Source organism: Seriola lalandi, unplaced genomic scaffold (assembly GCF_002814215.2).
Source record: "Seriola lalandi dorsalis isolate HSWRI2012SDOR001 ecotype SW California unplaced genomic scaffold, Sedor1 jcf7180002054941, whole genome shotgun sequence".
NCBI classification, from domain to species: Eukaryota; Metazoa; Chordata; class Actinopteri; order Carangiformes; family Carangidae; genus Seriola; species Seriola lalandi.
Genome location: NW_019525492.1, coordinates 202,578 through 226,246, shown reverse-complemented (window position 1 = coordinate 226,246; position 23,669 = coordinate 202,578). Strand labels below are relative to the sequence as shown.

Below are 23,669 nucleotides of genomic sequence, written 5' to 3'. Positions count from 1 at the left end.
GTAAATTAGATGCCCTTCATGTATGTCATTTTGAAGAGTAAGAGTCACATGATCAGAGTTTAGCTAAGTGTATGACCGTGGCATTGTGGGTCAGAGAAGCCGTGGTGACAGGAGGAAAATACGGCTCCAAAAGGACATTTTTCTGCGCATGTAAAGCTTCTTCATGCTTTTATTTCCAGCAGGTTGACGACTGTTCCAGTCTCCTCCTCCTTCTTCATCCATCAGCTTCAGCTCTTACCAAACAAATTGGTTCTAATGAGAACCAAAAGAACTGACCACACTTCAGTCCTGACACTGGCTCCCAGTACGTCACAGGATGAACTGGCCCAACGTTCCTGTCAGGTACGTTTCAGCAGCACACACCTGTGAAATCTCTCCAGCTGCAGCCAGCTGTTCTCATGTTACCTGATGTTCTTTGTCTAAATGAACGTTCTCTCCTTCTTTCAAATCTTTATTTATCGTCTGTTTGTGAATCACGTTGTTTCCATGTCACATTAATAAACTTTTCTTTCTTACAAACTGATAGAAAATGAACAAACAGCTCAGAACTGTTTATGTTTCTGTTACAATTACAGATTTAATGAAGTTCAGCTGTGATCCAAACATCACCTCAGCTGTAGCCCTGAGCCGGCTCCATGTACACCCGGTTGTGATTCTGGTTGTCATGGTGATAAGCGGTGTGTATATAACCACCATTGGGGTCTGGGGAGGCGTCGTTCTGCTCCCCATAGTCGGGGTCTTCTGCTGGGGCGTGGTCTAGGTGGGCGTGGTCAGGGTCAATGAGCCGATTGGATCGTTTCAAAGAGGCTTTCCTTCCGACCGCGCGGTACAGGTAGACCATGACCACAAACTGAAGCACCTGGAGAGAGACAGAGTGTCAGTGCAGTAAAAACCTGTTTATAGTGAACTCAATGTTAAAGGTGTTACAGGTGTTATATCAGGTGTTATATCAGGTGTTATATCAGATTTTACAGGTGTTATAGTTATTATATCAGCTGATACAAGTGTTACAGGTGTTATATCAGGTGTTATATCAGGTGTTACAGAGGCCCCCTACAGGCTGCCACTGTCATTACACCCCACAGTATAACAGAATCATTGACTGCTGCAACTGCTCTCTGTGGAGACTCTGACCTGGATCAGAACGAGGCTGACGTCCATACCGAGGATGGTCAAAGCATTTTCCTGCAGCCACACACTCAGCGTCTGCCTGCAGCCCTACAACAACAACACACACACACACACGCCGCATCCTGAACAACAATGAGCAGACAACACGATGCGTAACTCGATATGTGACGATGCGTCTGAGACGTACCTGGTCATACGAGCTGTTTCCTCGTCCGTACAGCGGCTCGGTGTAGTTCAGCAGCTCTGAGCACCAGGACAAGTTAAAGCTGCGACGATACGAGCTGAAACAGGAACAAGGAAGTACGTCTGGTCTGGTCAGGTTCAGACTCTGGATATAGGAGTTCTTCAGCCAATCAGCTGGCCCCGTCCTGCCGCAGCACTTCCCCTGTCGATCAGTCATTATCTTTCAATTAGTTAAAATAAAGTTAAATAATCAAACATACAGGCACACAGAAGGGTGAGGGGGCAACATGGCTATCACATATAGATAAGGCTGTAGTCCTTTTATATTGATTTTATTTAAAGTAAAGATGGTAAACTTGGCCTGCTGTAGTATAAAAATACAAAATACAAAAAAGAAAATAAACATTTCTCAAAAAAGTATTTGATCAGAGCGGAGAGGCTCTGCACACGCAGAGTTGGGGGAGAATATGTGGTTATTTAAAAACTGATCCTCAGAGATCTTCTCCTCTCAAAAACAAACAGACCTGATTAAAATGGTAAAAACACAATGACGCAGTTTCACGTTAAAAATCTCAAACAGCAGAGACGCTCACATAGTGCTGCACGTTGTCCATCAGTGCGTCCTGAGAGCTGCTGCCTCCGTACTGAAGGATGATCCGATCCACTGCTGCGTCCAGACTCTGTTCAATCTGACACCACACAGACTCTGAGTTACACACAGCTTCAACACCCTTCCCACCAAAATAAAAGTCTTCTCACCTTGTTCCTGCTGATGAGCAGCAGCAGGGTGACGAACAGCTGGCCCAGGACCAGGATGATCAGGAAGCCCAGGTACTGAGGAGGACCAGCAGAGTTCAGTCAGTCTGGAGGACTCATGTCATGGCTTATGTTGATTGGTGTTATTAGGTGTTACATCAGGTGGTACAGGTGTTACAGATGATATATCAGGTGTTATATCAGGTGTTATATCAGGTGTTACATCAGGTGTTATATGAAATGTTACATCAGGTGTTACATCAGGTGTTATATCAGGTGTTACATCAGGTGTTATATCAGGTGTTACATCAGGTGTTATAACAGGTGTAACAGGTGATATATCAGGTGTTATATCAGGTGTTACAGGTGATATATCAGGTGTTATATCACGTGTTACAGGTGATATATCAGGTGTTATATCACGTGTTACATCAGGTGTTATATCAGGTGTTACATCAGGTGTTATAACAGGTGTAACAGGTGATATATCAGGTGTTACATCAGATGTTATATCAGGTGTTACAGGTGATATATCAGGTGTTATATCAGGTGTTACAGGTGATATATCAGGTGTTATATCAGGTGATACAGGTGATATATCAGGTGTTATATCATGTGTTACAGGTGATATATCAGGTGTTATATTACGTGTTACAGGTGATATATCAGGTATTATGGGTGTTATATCAGGTGACATATCAGGTGTTACATCAGGTGTTGAAAGGTGTTATATCAGGTGTTGTGACTCACGGTCAGTAGCAGAAATCTGTGCTCTCCATCAGCTCCAATACATCCAACAACACTGACTGATACCACCACTCCACCAATGATCAACAGCCCGAAAGCTACTGTAGTCAACTCCACTACACACACACACACACAAATACACACAAATACACAAAATTAAATCTTATAGACAATACTGGAAGCAGGGGGAAACTGTTAGCCTAGCTTAGCACAAAGACTGGAAGCAGGGGGAAACTGTTACCCTAGCTTAGCACAAAGACTGGAAGCAGCTGTGTAACTTCTGTCCAGTAACAAACAAATGAAGAAGTGAAGGTGATTTGAAGCTGCAGGTTCAGAGGTGTTTTTCATGGTCATGTGCCCCCCGCCCCCCCGACAGCAGATTAACAACATGCAACATGTGGATCAGACTCAGTTACCAGAGGAGAGGACGGTCAGAAAGTTTCCTTTGCCAAACAGGATCCAAACTGCACAGCCGGCAACACTCAGACCCAGAGCCTGCAGACAGAGGTCAAAGGTCAGACACAGTCTCTGTCTTCACTATGTCACTGTACAGATGTTTTCTGATGTTCATTGTGAACTGGGGCCTTGTTTTCCCGCCTTAATCCTAATCCTAAAAATCCATTTTACAAGGAACCAGTGACTCCAGAAGGTGTCCAGGTCTCTGTCTCTGTCTGTGTCTCTGGTCTCTGTCTCTGGTCTGTATCCCTGGTCTCTGGTGTGTGTCTCTGTCTCTGGTCTCTGTCTCTGGTCTGTGTCTCTGTCTCTGGTCTGTGTCTCTGGTCTCTGTCTCTGGTCTGTGTCTCTGTCTCTGGTCTGTGTCTCTGGTCTGTATCCCTGGTCTGTATCTGTGTCTCTGTCTCTGGTCTGTGTCTCTGGTCTGTGTCTCTGGTCTCTGTCTCTGGTCTGTGTCTCTGGTCTGTATCTCTGGTCTCTGTCTCTGGTCTGTATCTCTGGTCTCTGTCTCTGGTCTGTGTCTCTGTCTCTGGTCTCTGTCTCTGGTCTGTATCTCTGGTCTGTGTCTCTAGTCTGTGTCTCTGGTCTGTATCTCTGGTCTCTGTCTCTGGTCTGTGTCTCTGTCTCTGGTCTGTGTCTCTGGTCTGTATCTCTGGTCTCTGTCTCTGGTCTCTGTCTCTGGTCTCTGTCTCTGGTCTGTATCTCTGGTCTCTGTCTCTGGTCTGTGTCTCTGTCTCTGGTCTCTGTCTCTGGTCTGTGTCTCTGGTCTGTGTCTCTGGTCTGTGTCTCTGTCTCTGGTCTGTGTCTCTGTCTCTGGTCTGTGTCTCTGGTCTGTGTCTCTAGTCTGTGTCTCTGGTCTCCGTCTCTGTTTCTTTGTCTCTGTCTCTGGTCTCCGTCTCTGTTTCTTTGTCTCTGTCTCTGGTCTGTGTCTCTGTCTCTGGTCTCCGTCTCTTTGTCTCTGTCTCTGTCTCTGGTCTGTGTCTCTGGTCTGTGTCTCTGTCTCTGGTCTCTGTCTATGGTCTCTGTTTCTCTGTTTCTCTGTCTCTGTGTCTCTGGTCTCTGTTTCTCTGTCTCTGTCTCTGGTCTCCGTCTCTGCTTCTTTGTCTCTGTCTCTGGTCTGTGTCTCTGTTTCTCTGTTTCTCTGTATCTGTGTCTCTGTCTCAATATCTGTGTCTCTGTATCTGTGTCTCTGTGTCTCTGTCTCTGGTCTCTGTCTCTGTTTCTTTGTCTCTGTCTCTGGTCTGTGTCTCTGTGTCTCTGTCTCTGGTCTGTGTCTCTAGTCTGTGTCTCTGTGTCTCTGTCTCTGGTCTCCGTCTCTGTTTCTTTGTCTCTGTCTCTGGTCTGTGTCTCTGTTTCTTTGTCTCCGTCTCTGTGTCTGTGTCTCCGTCTCTGTTTCTTTGTTTCCGTCTCTGTTTCTTTGTCTCTGTCTCTGTCTCTGTGTCTCGGTTGAAGACAGAAGATAAAATGTAAAGTTTCCTCACCAGGAAGAGGGAGTTGAAAACTGCAGAGAAGAACTTCAACAGCTGAATCTTCACCTCCAGCTTCATCTCTCGTCACATCTGTTCATCAGTCTCATCAGTTCTGGTTCTGTTCAGTCATCAGGAGGTTCTTCAGTCGGGTTCTCCAGTGAACGTTTCACCTCCAGTCAGACTGTGAGCAACTTCTGCTGCAAAAACACCTGAGATCAGAGTACACTTCCTCATTGTCTTTAAACATTAAACAGATCTGACTACACACACACACACACACACAGTGCAAGTGGGAGTGGAAACAGCAGGAACAAGGAAACTGCTGGTGTTATTATTAATAACAGTGAATGATTAATGATGGTGATGAGTCTTGAGTAGTCGTGGGAGTGCATCATGGGAGTTCCTCCAGCAGTCTTGGTCTCTAGCAGCATCACTAAGACCCGATTCAGGACTCACCTGATCCAGGTCTAACTACAAGCTTTATCACAGAGGACAGTGATCTTCGATGCAGAGAGGGAGTCTGACTCCTGGACCCAGACTGGACACACTCACACACACACACACACACACACACACACACACACATTAACACACACACACACATTAACACACGCACACACACACATACACACACACACACACATTAACACACGCACTAACACACGCACACATACACACACACACACTCAGATCCAGGACCAGCCGGTTTTTGTTTGTGTTCCTATGTTTTTATGGCTTTTGGGGAAAATGTTGATTATTATTTGTTCTTGATGTGAAACTCGAGGCTTCAACAGATGTGACGACAAACACGACACGTCACGTCGCTTCTGCTTCAAAGAAAATATGGAGAAAGAATTTTTCCATCGTCCTTGTTTTCCTTGAATCCCCTCAAGGACCTGTGGAAGGTCTTTGAGGTCCCTTGGAGGGTCCTCAGACCTCAGTGTGGGAACCTTCGCTGCAGTTAACGAGAAAGACAAACAGTCGGCGTGACCTTTGACCCTGAGCTGAAGAAGAAGTCGTTACAGATTCAGAGTCAGTCTCACAGAGGTCAGAGGTCACAGCTCTGCCTCATTCCCATGTCCGTCAGCGGCATCGTGTTTTTACGATCGGTCCGGCGGCCAACCGGCTTCAGATGTCTGCCTGGTTACCACGGTGACGCCTAGTCACTGACGTGCTCGTGTCAAACTGTTCGAGGATCAAAAAACAGATTCAGAGTTTCTGATGTTTCTGTGTTTCAGTCTGAAACTGCACATAACGTGTGTCTGACATCACTCTGACATCACCAAGACAACAAAACCTAAAAAAAAAATGCCATCGATGGCATTGACAGGGTTTTCCTGCAGAGGGCGCAAAACATGTGACGGTCTACGAGGCATTCTTCATCGATACATCCTGTGTTCTGATTGGCTGTCTGGGGTTTTTTACCTTAAACTGCAGGTAACCATCTGCAACTCCATTAGCAGTCCTTGAACATCCTCAAGGCCTCCTGGAATATCTTCCAGGACCTGTCGAACATCACACACACACACACACACACACACACACACACACAGTGTGTATACAGTGTGTCTCACAGTAGGAAGAATTGCTGACAAGCAGGTCAATCCATCACTCCGCCCCCCCTGCCCAAGCAAATAAAACACTTCTCCTTCAGTAAAAGTTCTGGTCTTGGGTCTCTGGTCTCTGGTCTTTGGTCTCTGGTCTCTGGTCTCTGGTCTTTGGTCTTGGGTCTCTGGTCTTGGGTCTCTGGTCTTTGGTCTTGGGTCTCTGGTCTTTGGGCTTTGGTCTCTGGTCTTTGGGCTTTGGTCTCTGGTCACACCTTGTTGCTGGGGGACACATGATGGTATCTGCACAGAGAGACACACCTGATGTTTGCCTCCAGCTCTTTTCTGTCAGACTGACATGTTGGAAAACCCCTGCTGACACACACACACCTACACGCACGCACACACACACACACACACACCTACACACACACACACACACACACACACCTACACACACACTCTCTTTGCATGTCAGGATTTGTCCTGCTGAAGTTTCACTTTCTTCATGATGGACTGACTGCACTGTAAAAAAATAACACTTTTAGATTCTGTGTCAGTTCGTCCCGGTTCTTTTATTTGTGTAGGAGGTTCTAATGGTCACTAAGAAGGTTCTAGGGGTCTTGTAGGAAGTACGAGTGATCATCAAAAAGTTTCAAAGGTCTCCCAAGAGGTTTTAGAGGTTCCCTAGGAGGTTCTTGTTGTGAATGACAAGGTTCTTGAGGCGCTTGTGGCCATTGAGGAGGTCCAAAGGAAGTTCTAGTTGTCACTGAGAAAGTTATGGGTCATGCAGCCATTGAGAAGGTTTCAAAGTTCCCTTAAGCAGGTTTAAGAGGTTCTAGTGATCATTTAGGATCTTCTGGTGGACAAACGGAGGTTCTAGGGGTTCTAGTGGCCATCGATAAGGTTCTAGAGGTCTCTTTAGTGGTTCTAGCGGTGACCAAGAAGATTCTAGTGATTAGCTAAAAGGTTCTAGTGATCATTGAGGAGGTTCTATTGGACAAACAGGAGGTTCTAGGGGTCTCTAGGAGATTCTCAAGTTTCTTAGGCCGTTCCTGTGGTCAGCAAATAAGGTTTACATGTCTCTTTAGAGGTTCTAGTGGTAAGTGAGGAGGTTCTAGTGGTCAGTGAGGAGAATGAGTCTGTAACAGATCTTAGGGTTCTTTTGGGGGTTGAACAACTTTGTCTCCACGACCTTCAGCAGAACGTCAAGTGAAGGAAGAAGTTTGAAAAAAGGACACCTTTAGAACACACAGGTTGTTGTGTGTCATGAGTGAGAACCTCCGTGTTCTCAGGTCAGAACTCACACTGACAGATCTGGTTCTTTGGGATCTAAAATAAAGTTGTGTGTTTGTTAAAGGGTTAACTCTGACATCATCACTGTGGGAGGACACTCCCCCTCCCTCCCCCCCTCTCTCCCTCTCCCCCTCTCTCTCTCCTCAGTCAGTGTGTGTCTCTCGTCCAGGATGAACGTGTTGCTCTCTCTCTCTCTCTGGTTTGTTCTGCTGATGCCAACCTGCTGTGGTGAGTGACCTCCGACCTCTGAGACTGTTAATATTGATCCATAATGTGATCAGCTGTGTGTAGAGTTGTTTGTGTTGTTTTCTCTTGTTTGTGTTACACACTTAAAATGAATGAGTCAGAATGAACCTGGTTCACAACAACAACAACAACAACACACACTGTTTGTGTTGTTGTTGTTCTAATTGATTCCAGTTCTGTGACAGGATCTTGTGGGTCAGGGTTCTTCAGGAGCTCGGTTGGATTTTGTTGGGATGTGTTAGAGAGCGTTCTTCACGTTCTCCATGTTCTCCATCATCAGAACACAGAGGAGGGATTCCAGGTTTAGAAACACAGAGACAGAGTGAGGAGAACTACGTTTCAGTGACTTTAGTTTCAGTATGAGTGTTTTTCCTTGTAACCATGACAACTAATCTTAGACCATGATGCCACTCTAAACCTGAACCAGATCTGAACCACAGAGGAGTCACGTGATTCATCTCGTGTCGTTGAGATGAAGATGAATGTGAGACAAGCAGCTGAAAACCTCTGTCCTGTCCAGACCCGAACCTGAACCTGAACCTGAACCTGAACCCTGCAGACGGTGTCGGTCCACTTCTCTGCTGTCATGTGATAATGAAGCAGTGAATGTGCATGTGGAGCCTGGTTTTCAGAAGCAGAACTGAAACCCTTCTACATATTTGTGGTTTTATCGATGCTTCGTGACTCAAGACAAAGACAAAACTAAGAGGAAGAGAAAACAATCAGAGTGACGTGAGATCAGTCCGAACTTTAAGACTCGTCAGTGTTTGTATTTTAGCTCTGAAGGTTTCTGAGAGAAGCTCAGTTCAGGTCCAGAGGATCCTGAGACCTGGTCCTGGTGACCTTTTCAAAGATCCAATTAAAACAACATCAGAGACCAGTTTGTTCTTTAGAACCAAGTTTCCAAATGAAGCTGAACAGAATTAATGAATTTAATTTTCCATTCACTTCCAATATGCAAATATTAAATTTGTTGGTAGATAGAGATGAAAAGCAGGTGGTGCTCATTCTCGGGTCGCTGCCATTAAAAGACAGAAGAAGACGACCTGACTAAAAGATGAAGCTCAGGCGATGAAGCCATGTGGAGAACATGATGTGAGGAAGGTTCGGCCTCCTCATCGTCACTCCTGTCGTCATGAAAACTAACATGAAGAGAAGAGTGATGATCAGCTGCTTTCATTAATCAATAGCTGCAGTAAAAACGTAGGTGCAGGTGATTTCATGATTCATCATCACTTCCTGTTTCTGCTCCACCTTCACTGACAGAGATCGTGTTCAGATTTCCACAGTGACAGTGTAACCTCCATGTTACTGCATCAGCTACAATAATAACGCTGCTTCTTTAGATGCAAACTGACTTTTACTTTGATTTCTCTGATGATACTTTGGCTCCGTCTTTTACCTGTAACACTGTTTTTACAGTGTTCGCCTCACCTTCACCTCAGGCCGCCACAACACACTCAAACAAACTTTAAATACTTATCCTGCAGCAACAACTTCATTTAATCCTGACGACAAATAAGTAAGACTCTAAGACAAAGCTTTTCAAAATAAATGATTAATAAATAGTCAGCTCGAAACAGAAACTATCACTAATGATGAAATCACAACTTTTAAGGATCAACATCCTGTTAAAGCCTCTTGATCTCACATGATTCAGATGGTGAAACCCCCCCCCCCCTCCTGGATCTAACTCCCCTTTACCCTCCAGATTCCTTCTGTGTTGAATCATGAAACTTTATCCGTCGGATGTGAAGAGACAGAGACACAGCCGCTCTGCTTTATACTCGAAATACCAAACAACAGCAACAAGAGTCTTCATGTTCTTCACTGAGCAGAACCAGAGACAACAGTTCGACTGTTCTCCGTGACGAATGATTTATCTCACACTCGCCTGAAACCAGAAGAAACTCGCCTCTTTTCTTATTCCGTGTCACTCAGTTTTCTATATGAATTAATGAATGATGTGACTGTTTGTAATTCAAAGTAGGACTGCACCTAACCATTATTTGTTTATCAATCGATTGATCTATAGATTATTGTTTCGATTAATCTAACTATAATTTTTTTATTTTTTTTTTATTACTCAATTAATATAACAACAAATTTACCCAAAATAACTTTTAAAAACTTTTGTCGCTAAACATCACTGGCAAAGAATCCAGATCAGAATCGACCAATAAACACACAGACAGGAAGCAGCAACGCGCCAGAAAAACTGTAAAACTGCTCCAGTAACTTTCAATGTTAGTGTCTCGATGTAAATCAGTGATGACACACGGACGATCAGGGGCTTGATTGAAAGCATCGATCGTCTAGTTTAAGGAGAAAAAAACGGCACACCTCTAGTACAAACAGTCCTGGAGCAATGACGCTCTACAGAGAACGTGAAGTTTGCGCTCCCACGAGCTAAAGAGGGTTAAAACAAACAAATGTGACAAACAAAGTCATTATACTCCTACAAACTAGCCCAGTCTTAACTGGTAATCTGTGTTTTACAGTCCGATATAAAATCTCTCCGAAATAAAACCCCTCGAGCGTGGCGGTAGAGCACCATGTTGTTCGGTCCCTGCTCAAAATACTCCCACTCTTCAGATGATGGTGGGCGAGGGTTTTTCACTTCACTTGTCCTTGCAACGTGTCGCCCCAGATGATCTGACAGATTGCAGCGTTCATCACCATTATTTTATTTTTTTATTTTTTTATTCCAAATGTTCGCGTCAGTAGAATCTTCAAAATGTAAATATACAGACCAATAAAAACTTAAATGACTAAATAACCTCAGTGAAGTCACACTGTAAATAACCCACATGATATGACCAGTACTCATTAAGACATAAAGACCCTCACAGGAGGTTTACGACTGAGTGATGTACTCTGTACATTCTCGTACATCTTGAGAGTCCAAAGAGCACCAGGTCAGTTTTTATGGTTTAGAGCAGTAATCCTGTTACAGCCTGATGACATCGGAGGGGTAAAGAGCTGTGTTGTCTGTGAACAGGTGGATTCTCTATTCAGTCAGACGTGGAGAGCAGGTCTTCACTCAGGGACATCGAGTCCGAGTCCTCAAAAAGACCTGACCTGAATATGTGAAAGCTGTTCCCTGCCTTTAATCTGGTAAATAAGATATTAGGGAATCACCAGAAGGTGTAATCAATACGTTTTGGGATAAATATTTCCTGCGTCATCGTTTGGCTTCTTAATAACGTCATTAACTGATTCTTCTCCTGGACGAACCTGCAGAGGAGTGTTTGGTGTTTTTACCTCCCTGAGTCGTGTCTGCAGGTTGAACCTTCACCAGTCCTGCTGACAGCTTTCAGTCACAGCTCAGGTTCTGGAGTTTCTCTCAGGCTTAATGTTCAGGTTTCAGAAAGGATAAAACTGTTCTGTAGTTCTCCTCAAACCTGCCGTGCGTTGGTGGTCTGTCGACAGAGTATTGGCAGAGTATTCCTTCAGACTGCAGGCGAGTCCTGACACGCCTCAGTCAGTCTTCATCCTCAGAGTTTTACCACAGATCAGACATCAGATCTGCTGGTTCCAGCTGATTGACTCTGAAAGACTTGTGGTTGTTATGAATGATCTGGAGCCTCAGGTGAACTTAAATTCTCTCAGTGACGTTTTTCAGCTCCTGCATTTAAGTTTTTTTTATTCCTCTGCCGGTGACAGTCGGAGGCATATACATACAATTTAACTCAAATGTCTATAAGTTAAAGATAAAATGAAGTGATGATGTTTATTTCCCAAAGGTCAAAGGTCAACTTCACTGTGACATCATAATGTTCTGTTATTATTCAACACCGTAGCTCAGGAAGGAGAGACTGCGACCACGTGTCCTGTAACTTGACTGGTTGGCAGAGGGATACGACTGTGAGCTGGTGATTCTAGTTTCTGGTCTGATGCTCCTGAGCGCTACAGTAACAGGAGTAGAGGAAGAGAAAGTGTGCGTCCTGCTCATAGCTCAGGTGTAGAATCCTCTCTCCTGATTGGCTGCTGCAGTGGGGGAGGTTTTACAGAAGCCGGTCTCGCACTGTGAGACTCCGTCTGTCCCGTTCATCATGTTGTTACTCAGAGAGAGTGAGGGTCCTAAAAACACAGGACAGGATACAGATCTTGTTACCAGGAACCCCCATAGGTCCCATGATGTTTTATAGCTGTGTGTGTGTGTGTGTGTGTGTGTGTGTGTGTGTGTGTGTGTGTGTGTGTGTGTGTGTGTGTGTGTAACCTGAGCTGAACATTCTCAGTTTATCAGCAGCTCAGGTCACGACCTAGAGTCTGTTCAGACGTTGAACTCACTCCAACATGTGGAGAAACTTTCCTCTGACGAACAAGAAGTTTTTTTTTAGTTTTTTTCTTATATTTTTATTTTGGTAAATAACAGAATCATCAACACGGAAACTTCCATCTTAACAAGCTCCTGATTTCTCACCGACACCGACACAGAAGAAGGAAAATCAAAATACAACATTGTTTTCTGAAAACTAAAGTTGTTCTGATTTAGAATTAAAGAACAATATGAACAGAAGACAGAATGAGTCTGATGATGGGATGGTTGTTTACAGATGAACCAACCCAAAAAACAAACCCTAACCCCGTGTGGAGGAACACGCCTACATCTGATTTTCATTCTATAATTGTCAGTGATATTTATTCCTTTGTTGATTTACATATTAAAAGTTTTTCCGCAGCGTTTTACAAAATAATCTTCCTTCATTTTCATCCTGTACGTGAGATTCTCCATCAGTTGGAGATCTTTAGAATCAGACTTAAATCACATTTCTCTGAACAGTGAAGTGAAAGTTTCTCACCGCAGAGAAACAGAACCAAAGAAAAAGAAGAACATGTCAGAGCTTCAGCTTTACTCAGTGTCTTAATAAAGACAAACAGACATCACTGTCTGTCTCTGTGTTACTGTCTCATCGTGTTGTTGTTCCCTCCACAGGAGACGCAGGAAACCATGAAGAAGAAGAGTTGACCACAGGCGATTACGACTTCCTCACAGCCACAGCCACCTACGACTACGACTACACCGCCACCTTCGAATACTACTACGGTAACTGCAGTACTAAGAGTATTAATTTACACTATTAAGAGTATTCATTAGCAGTATTAAGAGTATAAATTAGTAGTATTTAGAGTATAATGGTACTAAGAGCAGAGTCTGTGTCTCCTGCAGTGACTGAACGTGATGAAGCCAGGAACCAGGTGAGAAACCTTCTTCTTCTTCTTCTTCATGTTTCCTCATCATCAGTCACATGTTCACACACCTGAGCAGCTGCAGTGATTCAGTCTCTTTGACAGACACCTCAGTCCACACGTCACAGGTTCATCAGGTCCAGTTCATTTCCTGGACAGAACCACATGATCTGGTTCTGGTTCTGGACAGTGATCAGTTTCTAAACGTCTTTGAGGAGCTGAACATGTGAACTGAGGTTTAAATGGAGCAGTCTGTCATAGTAATTCAGCTGGAGGTCAATAATCAATAATAATAAAATAAATAATAATCATCTAATCAATAATAAACTAAAGACATAGAATAAGTCTCTGACGTTTGTCCCTGTTTTTCATGTTAAAACCAAACAACTTGATTCTTTTAACAAACCTGTAAAATACAGAGACCTTCAGGTACCTGAACACATCATGAAACAACAACATGATCAGACATGATCAACCAGTTCACAGGACTCATCATCATCATCATCATCATCATCATCATCACCACCATCACCATCACCATCACCACATCCTGTACAAAATAAAGTCTCCACTGTTCATGTCTGAGACTGGAGACGCCTGAGGGTGGGGGGGAGGTGGGGGGTCAGTGGGGGGTTGATTAGTTCCATGACAAACGTTCAGACTGAACACTGACGTTGTGTTTCACCAGGATGTCGAGTGTGAACTTGAACGCAGCTTTGTCTCAGTACAGTGTCTCATTTGTGACAAAAGTATGTGGACGGCTCTACAGTGATGTCATGATGTGGTGGGACTGTTCTCCTGACCTCTGTGTGACCTCTTTCAGGCCGCAGGGATTGGTCAGCTGACCCTGCTGCTCCTCCTGGGATTGGCTGTCCATCAGATCTGGAACTGATGGGGGGCGGAGCTGAGGACCACCTGCTGACAGGTGAGAGCAGACACAGGTCAGAGGGATGAAGAAGAGACCTGATCCGGATCAGGTCTGTTCTGGATCAGGTCTGGTTCTGATGGACTGACTCTACAGATCATTAACCTCCGTCTGTCTCCTCCTCCTGCAGGTCTGTGACCTCTGACCTCTGATCAGCTGACCACCCTCAGGACCAACCCACCACCAGCTGATCAATAATTGATCACTGTCTGATCATCATCAATCACCTGCTGACATCACGTCTGGCTGGTTAACATCCACACCTCAACATGAAACATTCAGTCTGAAAGGTGATTGATTTCTGATCAATAACTCTGATCAGCTCTGTGTTACCATGACAACATGTGAACCCCAAACAGATTTTTAATGTCTCCATGTTTTATATGTTTGATTCTGTAATAAATGATTTCACTCAGACCTCTGATCATGTTATTGATCCATCAATGACTCATGAACTGCTGTTCCCACCTGCTGGACACAGATCAATAATACAACAGTGAGGACCTACTGATTGGAAATGATCATTTTTAATCTCCACCTTTTATTGATTATTCAACAGAATACACAAATTATTGAACACCTGTTATTTATCTTTTAATGAACCTTCTGATTTATATTCTATTCATGTCGATACGGGAAATATATATGATGTCATCTGTCAACATGTGGCATCATCACTGTGGGAGGACACACCCCCTCCCTCTCTCCCTCCCTCTCCCCCTCCCTCTCTCCCTCCCTCTCTCTCTCCTCAGTCAGTGTGTGTCTCTCGTCCAGGATGAACATGTTGCTCTCTCTCTCTCTCTGGTTTGTTCTGCTGATGCCCACCTGCTGTGGTGAGTGACCTCCGACCTCTGAGACTGTTAATATTGATATTGATTGATATTGTTTCACACAGACAGACTCTGACTGTCTCAGATAAAACAAACAGTCTGACTTCAGATCGACTGAGTCTGAATTCATCAGGTAGTTTAGTTCTATAAAGTAAGTAAATCTAGTAAATTGAGATTTTCCGGCACATGCAGCCGCTCAGCTCCGTTCCCCCTCAGCAGAACACGTCTGTCTTTAGGAAAACTTCAACAGTTACAGGGACGTTTTACTTGAAGAGAAAAATCTGCTGCGTCTGTAGAAATTTTTTGCGTTTCTCTTCTCTTTCTCTCCGTTACATTCTTAGCAAACCACAAATTATGAGCCATGTTTTCCTGTTTTTTTGATGTTGGATGTGTGTTTGATCCACTTCAGTTCAGTGAGACCCAGAACTGAACCGGAGACCTGAAGACGGTGTCGACCCACTTCACTGTTGTCATGAAATAGTGAAGCAGTGTTGAGATGTGGTCCTGGTTTCAGACGGAGAAATGAAACTTTCACTCTCCTTGTGGTTTTATTGCTGCTTCATGACTCTGACACGAACAAGACGGAGACAAAACTAAGAGGAAGAGAAAACCATAAAAGAAACGTGAGATCAGTCCGAACTTTAAAACTCATCAGTGTTTGTATTTTAGCTCTGAAGGTTTCTGAGAGAAGCTCAGTTCAGGTCCAGAGGATCCTGAGACCTGGTCCTGGTGACCTTTTCAAAGATCCAATTAAAACAACATCAGAGACCAGTTTGTTCTTTAAAACCAAGTTTCCCTCCAAATACAGAGCCTCATCAACCGCAAACCAGAGACTTCAGAATGAGGGAACAGGAAGTCAAACATGCAACTAATCTCCAGGTTTTAGGACTGACTCTGAACCGAAGTTTGTGAAAACTTGAATTAATTCATTTAAGTTTCCTCCAGCACCAATATGCAAATATTAAATTTGGTGGTGAAGCTGATTCTCCATTAAACCACTGAAGAAGAAAACTAGCTCATTAACAGATCCAGTTAAAGCTCAGACAATGGAAACATGTGGAGAACATGATGGAGCTCTGATCCAGGTTCAATGTTCAGGTTTAAAACCTGTTGAAGGATTAAATGGTGGTTCTCTTCATGAACAGACTCAAACCTGCAGTGAGTGTCAGCAGACTGATCCTTCATGTCTCTGAGTCCCGACACGCCTTTTTCCTTAATGACAAAAAAAAAGAGAACAGCAGAGAAACAGAACCAAAGAAGAAGAACATGTCAGAGCTTCAGCTTTACTCAGTGTCTTAATAAAGACAAATCACTGTCTGTCTCTGTGTTAATGTCTCATCGTGTTGTTGTTCCCTCCACAGGAGACACAGGAAACCATGAAGAAGAAGAGTTGACCACAGGTGATAACGACTTCCTCACAGCCACAGCCACCTACGACGACTACTGGTCAATATCTTACTACGACTACAAAGGTTCCATGATCTTTAACTTTAATGGTTTTAATCAGCAGTATTAAGAGTATGATGGTACTAAGAGCAGTGTCTGTGTCTCCTGCAGATTGGTATGAACCCATGAACCGGGTGAGAAACCTTCTTCTTCTTCTTCTTCTTCTTGTCAGTCACATGTTCTCACACTCTCAGGTCCAGTTCATTTCCTGGACAGAACCCACATAATCTGGTTCTGGTTCTGGTTCTGGTTCTGAACAGTGATCAGTTGCTATACATCTGGAGCTGAACATGTGAACATCTCAGTTTAAATGAATGAACTGAGGTTTAAATGGAGCATTTTGTCATAGAAATTCAGCTGGAGGTAAATAATCAATAATAATCAACTAATCAATAATAAATTAAATAAATACCAGTCTGTGAAGTTGATGTGGGGGGTTGATTAGTTCCATGACAAACGTTCAGACTAAACACTGACGTTGTGTTTCACCAGGATGTCGAGTGTGAACTTGAACGCAGCTTTGTCTCAGTACAGTCTCATTTGTGACAAAAGTATGTGGACGGCTCTACAGTGATGTCATGATGTGGTGGGACTGTTCTCCTGACCTCTGTGTGACCTCTCTCAGGCCGCAGGGATTGGTCAGCCCACCCTGCTGCTCCTCCTGGGATTGGCTGTCCATCAGATCTGGAACTGATGGGGGGCGGAGCTGAGGACCACCTGCTGACAGGTGAGAGCAGACACAGGTCAGAGGGATGAAGAAGAGACCTGATCCAGAACAGACCTGATCCGGATCAGGTCTGTTCTGGATCAGGTCTGGTTCTGATGGACTGACTCTACAGATCATGACCTCCGTCTGTCTCCTCCTCCTACAGGTCTGTGACCTCTGACCTCTGATCAGCTGACCACCCTCAGGACCAACCCACCACCAGCTGATCAATAACTGATCACTGTCTGATCATCATCAATCACCTGCTGACATCACATCTGGCTGGTTAACATCCACACCTCAACATGAAACATTCAGTCTGAAAGGTGATTGATTTCTGATCAATAACTCTGATCAGCTCTGTGTTACCATGACAACATGTGAACCCCAAACAGATTTTTAATGTCTCCATGTTTTATGTTTGATTCTGTAATAAATAATTTCACTCAGACCTCTGATCATGTTATTGATCTATCAATGACTCATCAACGGCTGACCCCCCCCCCCCACTGACCAGTTTCAGTTGATGAGTTCATCAATGAAAACAGTTTTAATAATCGATCAATCATTTTAAACTTGTAGCAGCTTCTCTGAGTCTCAACGTCAAAAAACAGATATTTTATTCACTGATCAATCCATCGATTATTAATTGTCAGATGTATTGATCATGAAGGTCGCTGCTAGTCCCTCCAACATGGAGGACTGAGGACCTGATGTTCTACTTCAGTGGACCAAACCTCTGTCTCCTGAAAACACTGGATCCTACATTTCCCATGATGCATCAGGACAGTGTCTCTCACACTGTAGTCAGGTGATGCCTCATTGAAACTATGTGTCTGCAAGAACACGTTCTGTCACTGGTTCCTCTGGTCCTGGTCCTGGTCCAGGTCCAGGTTCTGGTCCAGTTTAAACTGGTACTGGTCTAATGACGTGGACCAGGGACCAGCTGGACTTGATGGATCCACATTAAACAGTTTCAGTAAAACTCACTGTGATCAGTTTTTGGTGTTGCCATAGAGAAGAACTCCGATCTGTCACTTCAGTATTTTAGTCGGTGTCAAAACTTACGGAGGGTACCTGAAGTAAACCTTCATTCACATATGAATATGTATTCCTCTGATTATTGAGGCGTTCATGTGTTCATCCCTCTAACGAGTTCATGTCCTGCTGGGTCTGATCTTCACCTGGAATAATGTTTCATCATTTGTTGATTTTATTTTGAATTAATAAATCTGACTCTGCATTAAATTTAACATTTATTTATATTTAAATGTAGAAACAAAGAACATGATATATAATTATCTCTAGTAAAGAACCAAAACCTGAAAACTGTACCTCAGAGTAAATGTAGTTAGTGACTGTGCAATTATTTGAATGTTTATTTAAGTATTTAAGTTTCAAGTTTTTCACAGAAACACCTGAAGAGACTCAACAGGTAACATCTTTTATTAAAAGTTATTTAAATGCTGGGAACAAAAGTTGGAGCCTCAGTAACACAAGTTTCCTACACACAGAGAGGTCAGTGAAGTACACACGGCCTGATCAGAAAACACAAAAAGCAACAGAACACTTCACACTCTGGTGAAATCAAACTCTTCTAAGAAATCACCTGTTCAATGACATCACAGGGCCCCGCCCCTTTAACTCACCTGAGGCCAAACTAAAGTCGGAGCTTCTCTACCTGGAACCACAGGACGTCTGAGGTCAGAGGTCAAATCAAACTGTGATGTCTGAGTGAGAGCAGCTTCACTCAGTCACTAAATAAAACGTGAAGAAAACGAGCTGCCGGTTCAGCCCCGCCCCCTCGCCCCCCCCTCAGTCCCACTGCAGCTGCGTCTCTCCAACCATCGACATGTACTCGTCCAGCTGTGCGTCCAGGCGGCTCCTGGACATGGACATGTAGCGGTCCAGCTGTTTGTCCAGTCGGTTCTTGGAAATGGACATGTACTCGTCCAGCTGTTTGTCCAGCTGCCTCTTGGTTGGTACGTCATCTTTGCATCTCTTCCACGCTGTGGCCCCGCCCCTCTTCAGGTTCAGACTCAGGTGAGGTTCTGCAGGAGAAAACAGGTTCATGACTACATCTGTAATGAAGTGTCATGCTTAGTTCTTAAAGAGGAACCTTCGGGATCGTTCCCGTGTTCTCTGTTTTGTTCTGTTTGTTCTACGTGTTTGTTCTACGTCTGTTTGTTCTCTGTCTGTTCTGTTTGTTCTACGTCTGTTTGTTCTACGTCTGTTTGTTCTACGTCTGTTTGTTCTGTCTGTTCTGTTTGTTCTACATCTGTCTGTTCTCCGTCCTTATTCCGTTTGTTCTGTCTGTTTTCAGTGTGTTTGCTGTCTGAATGTTCTCCGTCTGTTCTCCGTCTCTCAGTGATTGTTGATCATGTTTGTGTTGGTTCACCTGCAGCTTTGTGTCTGTTGTGTCAGGTGATCATGAACTTCCTCCTCACCTGTCCGTCACTTGAATAAATGTGAAGGTGAAGCGCTCATCATCAGCTTATCATACTAAACCACGGTCAGTGAACACACCACCTGTCCAGTACTGTACATTTAACGCTTTCACCTGAGCTCACAGAGACTGTACCACCACAGCAGCTTCAGGTGTTACTCACGTCTGTCATGTGACCTGTTAGTTCAAAGGTGAAGTTGTTGATGAACTCACCTGCTGTCAGTCTCTGGACGTTGGTCCTCGTCAGGAGACGTCTCTGACCGAGGCGACTCTGCAGGTGACCTCGTCCTGCAGAGGAAGCACCCACACAGGTACAGGTGTGATGACATCACAGGTTCAGTGTTTAAACCACATCTGAAGTTTCACTCTGCCCCTCTTCCTCTCAGCTGCCACATCGTCATCATCATCATCTGACAGTCTGTTGAAGGAGGTGTGGCCTCCCTGTTTAATCTGAACCAGACCAGAACCACAACCAGAACCACCAGGTACTCACTCTTGTGGGTGGAGGTGAACCTTGCTCTCCCTCTGTATTTGTTTGTGAAGCTCCAGAAGCCGCGAAGTCTGTTGGCGGGGAGATGACGATTCACTCGCCACCAGCCGAGTCGCTCCCAGACGCTCCTCCTCCTCGTCAGACGCCACTTCGCCCTCTGGGAAACGCCAGGGGCCTAAAACACAGACACCGGTCCAGAAAGTGAAGGTACAACCAGACCAGGCCTAACAAATATGGACGCCTCATGTCATCACGTCAACTGAACACGGTGTACACGGTGTTAAACTATGATGATGTCACATTGTACACCTGCACACTGGAGTCACAGCTGATATGAGGTGTTCAGGTGTTCCTCAGGTAAATCTCCACAGCTCCATATGAAGATAAATAGTCTTCAGGTTGTTCAGTGTGTCACAGACTACAGTGATCATACAGGTGAGTCAACACCTGTCTGAGGAAGAGTTAACACAGGACTGATGATCAGACTGACTCAGTGACTTACAGTGTGTCTATATATTTTATATGGATAATGATATTAATTGATGGATATTGTTTGTATTTCTGGTTTGTGCAAAATGTGGCAGTGACTCCAAGTGCAGGTGCCATCTCTACACCTGTCCTGCTGAGGTGTAGTAACCCTGAATCCTCTGAGTCCACCTCCGACGTCATGACTCAGCATCACGTTTACAGCCTGGTTTCTCGTCACTGCACCTGAGTCTACATCACCTGAGTGGGATCCAGTCCAGAGGCGACCCTCTGTGACTCACCTGCAGGCGGAGCAGTGACGACGGCTTCTTCTTCACCAACAGGACCAGCGGCAGCGTAGCGGACACCCTCCTCTGCTGTGGCAGCATGGCGTCGAAGGTCACCACCCTGGACCTGGTCACCTGGTCCACCAGAACCTGAGAGAAGCTGAGACAGAAACAGAGAGCACAGAACAAAAAAACGAGTATAACAATAGATTAAGTAGAAAAATAACTAGCCAACTATAAATAAGAAGGAATGTACATTATAAATACCTGCATTTGTAGATATTTACAAAGATATTTCTATAATGTGCAAACAGAAATAAGTGATAGCCTTCACATAACAAAAAGTATTGAATAAGCATTGTATAACAATATCTTATCTTAATATCTTTAGTTATGGATCTATCTCATTTAGTTTATGTTGCTGTTGATGGAGAGTGATGTGTGTGTCTCACCGCTCATGGAGGGAAACTGCTGAGGTGCTCTTCAGGATAAAAGGTTTTGAAAACTCCATCTGTTTTCGGATTCTCGGACTCATTGACCATAAAGACGCAAACTGAGCTGATGAGATCCAGCTGAGCCGAACCTGCTTCACCTGGGGACTGATTAACAGAGACAAACTCCCTCCTTCATCACAGAGACAAACATCCTGTTAAAACTCCATTCACCTCGGCCTGCTTCATGATTTCTGAAGACTCTTCACAAACTTGACTGACGTTTTCAACTCGTTATACACCAACTATTAACGGAAATACGTCAGTTTCCTAAATCAGTCCGTTGTACCGGGCGGCAGCGGGAGTCAAGTTAAAGTTAGATTTTAAGTTAAAAATCAGAGCTGCTTCTGGTTTAAACAACAGCCGAAGCTGAGAGAAGACCACGACGATTCACGGCTCCTAAACTTTAGTCTATGAAGTGTTTTTAATTTGCCGATAAGACACGAAACGTTAAGGTTCACCAATTTTTAAAAAGGATTCGCCGCCATTTTGTTTTCCTACAAAAGCGGCCGTTTCACTTTTGAGCGAGCGTTAGCTTAAACATGTGGTTTGTTTCGTGAGCGGCAAGGTAACATTATATTATTTTATTAAAGTTAGCCGCGTTTATAGCTGTTACTGATTAAAATGTGTATAAATATGAGCAGCAGTGACTTTACCTGTGCTTCCGAGCGGACACACCTGCTGACGGCCTCAGTGTCACACGATGACGGCTGCTAGCCGCAATGCTAATCAGCTAGCTTTAGCTGTTCTTTGTTATAAACGTGTGTTACCGTTTATTTCACTAAACCTGTTCTTTGCAGTGTTCCCGCCAAACCAAACTTAGCTTAGTGGCTTCACAAGGCTGTCGGAGCCACAAGTTTAGGTTTCCCAAGCTAACTTTGTGAAAATGCACCAGGGTATGTTCGTTAGCAGACGTTGACTAAACCACGTGCCCGCCGTCTTGTCAACACCTTCATCTAATTGAAGGCAAGAGACCCTGACCACCTGTCCGCCCACCTGGCCGCTCTCCTGGAGCCGTTTCTCCAGCTTCAACTACATGGACAGTTCAGACAGGAACAGATGAACTGAATAAAAAATATATATATAAAAAACAGACTTAAAGTGTTTTTAAATTAAAGGTTAATTATCACAGACTGATCAGATAACAGCAGTTTAATTCGTTACAGAATAATCAGTAATAATATTTGTTTTTGTTTCATCAATTAATTTATTTACAGGGTGAATTGGTTATTTTTAATCGATTAATCCATTAATTTTTTGCCGTTTATTCAGGTCATGTTTAATGATTAATTGATGTTAGTAAATTGAGTAGAATCACTGAGTGCATGTAAAGAAAGAACAGTGAAAACCAGTAGAGACATTGATCTTCTATAAGACCTAAGTTCTAATAATACATCCATGATTTTACTGGTTTGACTGTGAAACGGGTTTCAAATAAATGCTGTTAAAGATGTTTTTAAAAATCTTAAATTTAACTAAATACACCTGCATGAATATTGATTATAGATTATATTATTATTTCCTGACTAACTGAAAAAAAGGCACCACGCTGTGTTCACCACGAGATGGCGCTAAAGTCTGTCTGGTGACAATCAGACTGTCAATCACCCGGTAACTAGGAGACACGCACGCGCGCGCGCGGAGAGGAGAGGTGTGATTGGCTCTCACACTTGAACAGAAGTCACGCGCACAAACAAACTTTTTTAACAGAATGTCAAAATAAACAGCGGAAAATGTGTTTCCGGCCACATTCTTCAAAATAAAAGCTGAACTTGTAACTTGTGCAGAAAGTACACAACTTTAGTATGAGGCGGGTTCAGGTGGTAGAACATTCCCTCAGTACAAGGACAGTCGTGAGGGAGGGAGTCCACTACGGTTCAGACGGAAGTAAAGTTTGATTAGTTATCTGACAGCTGCAGTTACCACAAAGTATACTCAACTAATTAATTACGAGGTTACTAGAGATTAATGAACCCAGTAAAGTGAGTCAACCCATCTTTACCAGCTGCAACATTAACGTGATGAACATGAACGCATCAAAGTATAATACAATAATAATATATATTATTCTGAAATGGAACATTTTACTTTTTACTTTTAGTACCTTAAGTACTTTTTTGATGCTGATGCCGGTACTCATAACCTTTTTGAATGCAGTACTTTTACTATAGGTCTCAGTACTTCCTGCTTCACCAAAGTTTAATTTGACCCAAGGTGAAACCCCAAGGTTTTACCATCATTATACTGCACCTGTGAAATGTATATTGAACTCTTCTGCTATCATTATAGTAATAATAATTATTATTATTGTTAGACCATCACCTTAACACCACCCTTTGTTTACATGCAGTTTAACTTTTAATTTCCTCCGTTAGTTCTACTTTTATATCAAAGTGTTTTGAGTTCAGTCTAAAACATCGTGTTCTTTTATAGATACGAAAATAGAGGAATAAAAGTAAAACCTTGTTAAACCCAGTGTGTGTCTCAGCTGTAGATCAAATGTTTTATTATGAATAAACTCGGAGTAACGCTGAGACTGTAGGACTCAACAGTGAACTTTGAACC

The 23,669-nt window shown here is 43.6% G+C and overlaps 2 protein-coding genes and 1 long non-coding RNA gene across 4 annotated transcripts; 1 reads left to right on the top strand and 2 right to left on the bottom strand.

Moving 5' to 3' along the window:
* Positions 1 to 551: 551 nt before the first annotated feature.
* Positions 552 to 4,947, bottom strand: LOC111644692 (CD82 antigen-like). The gene is made up of 8 exons (XM_023393640.2): positions 4,752 to 4,947; positions 3,234 to 3,312; positions 2,821 to 2,933; positions 2,074 to 2,148; positions 1,908 to 2,003; positions 1,319 to 1,516; positions 1,135 to 1,218; positions 552 to 859 (listed from the first exon to the last, which is right to left on the bottom strand). Exons 1-8 carry the CDS (start codon positions 4,815 to 4,817, stop codon positions 611 to 613), a joined length of 960 nt encoding a protein of 319 aa, XP_023249408.1. The 5' UTR covers positions 4,818 to 4,947; the 3' UTR covers positions 552 to 610.
* A 2,758-nt stretch (positions 4,948 to 7,705) lies between these two features.
* On the top strand, positions 7,706 to 14,360 carry LOC147817557 (uncharacterized). 2 transcript variants are annotated; one of them, XR_015436261.1, is made up of 5 exons: positions 7,706 to 7,807; positions 12,765 to 12,875; positions 12,999 to 13,027; positions 13,842 to 13,943; positions 14,074 to 14,360. It is a non-coding gene; the product is annotated as an uncharacterized LOC147817557 (long non-coding RNA). The 2 variants fall into 2 exon arrangements; XR_015436262.1 differs by having other exon boundaries at positions 13,842 to 13,959.
* Positions 14,361 to 18,740: 4,380 nt separating this feature from the next.
* LOC111644721 (uncharacterized) lies at positions 18,741 to 21,231 on the bottom strand. Its single transcript, XM_023393683.2, has 5 exons — positions 21,066 to 21,231; positions 20,629 to 20,773; positions 19,865 to 20,036; positions 19,585 to 19,659; positions 18,741 to 18,976 (listed from the first exon to the last, which is right to left on the bottom strand). The coding sequence occupies exons 1-5, from the start codon at positions 21,146 to 21,148 to the stop codon at positions 18,741 to 18,743; spliced, it is 711 nt and encodes a 236-aa protein (XP_023249451.1). The 5' UTR covers positions 21,149 to 21,231.
* Positions 21,232 to 23,669: the final 2,438 nt, after the last annotated feature.

Coding starts and splice junctions, on each gene's coding strand:
- LOC111644721 (XM_023393683.2), bottom strand. CDS start 21,148: ATGAGTCCGAGAATCCGAAAACAGATGGAGTTTTCAAAACCTTTTATC. Junction 20,037..20,628: donor CGTCACTGCTCCGCCTGCAG/GTGAGTCACAGA, acceptor TCTGTGTTTTAG/GCCCCTGGCGTTTCCCAGAG. Junction 19,660..19,864: donor GTTCACCTCCACCCACAAGA/GTGAGTACCTGG, acceptor CTTCCTCTGCAG/GACGAGGTCACCTGCAGAGT.
- LOC111644692 (XM_023393640.2), bottom strand. CDS start 4,817: ATGAAGCTGGAGGTGAAGATTCAGCTGTTGAAGTTCTTCTCTGCAGTT. Junction 2,149..2,820: donor ACAGATTTCTGCTACTGACC/GTGAGTCACAAC, acceptor GGTCCTCCTCAG/TACCTGGGCTTCCTGATCAT. Junction 2,004..2,073: donor TGCTCATCAGCAGGAACAAG/GTGAGAAGACTT, acceptor GTGTGGTGTCAG/ATTGAACAGAGTCTGGACGC.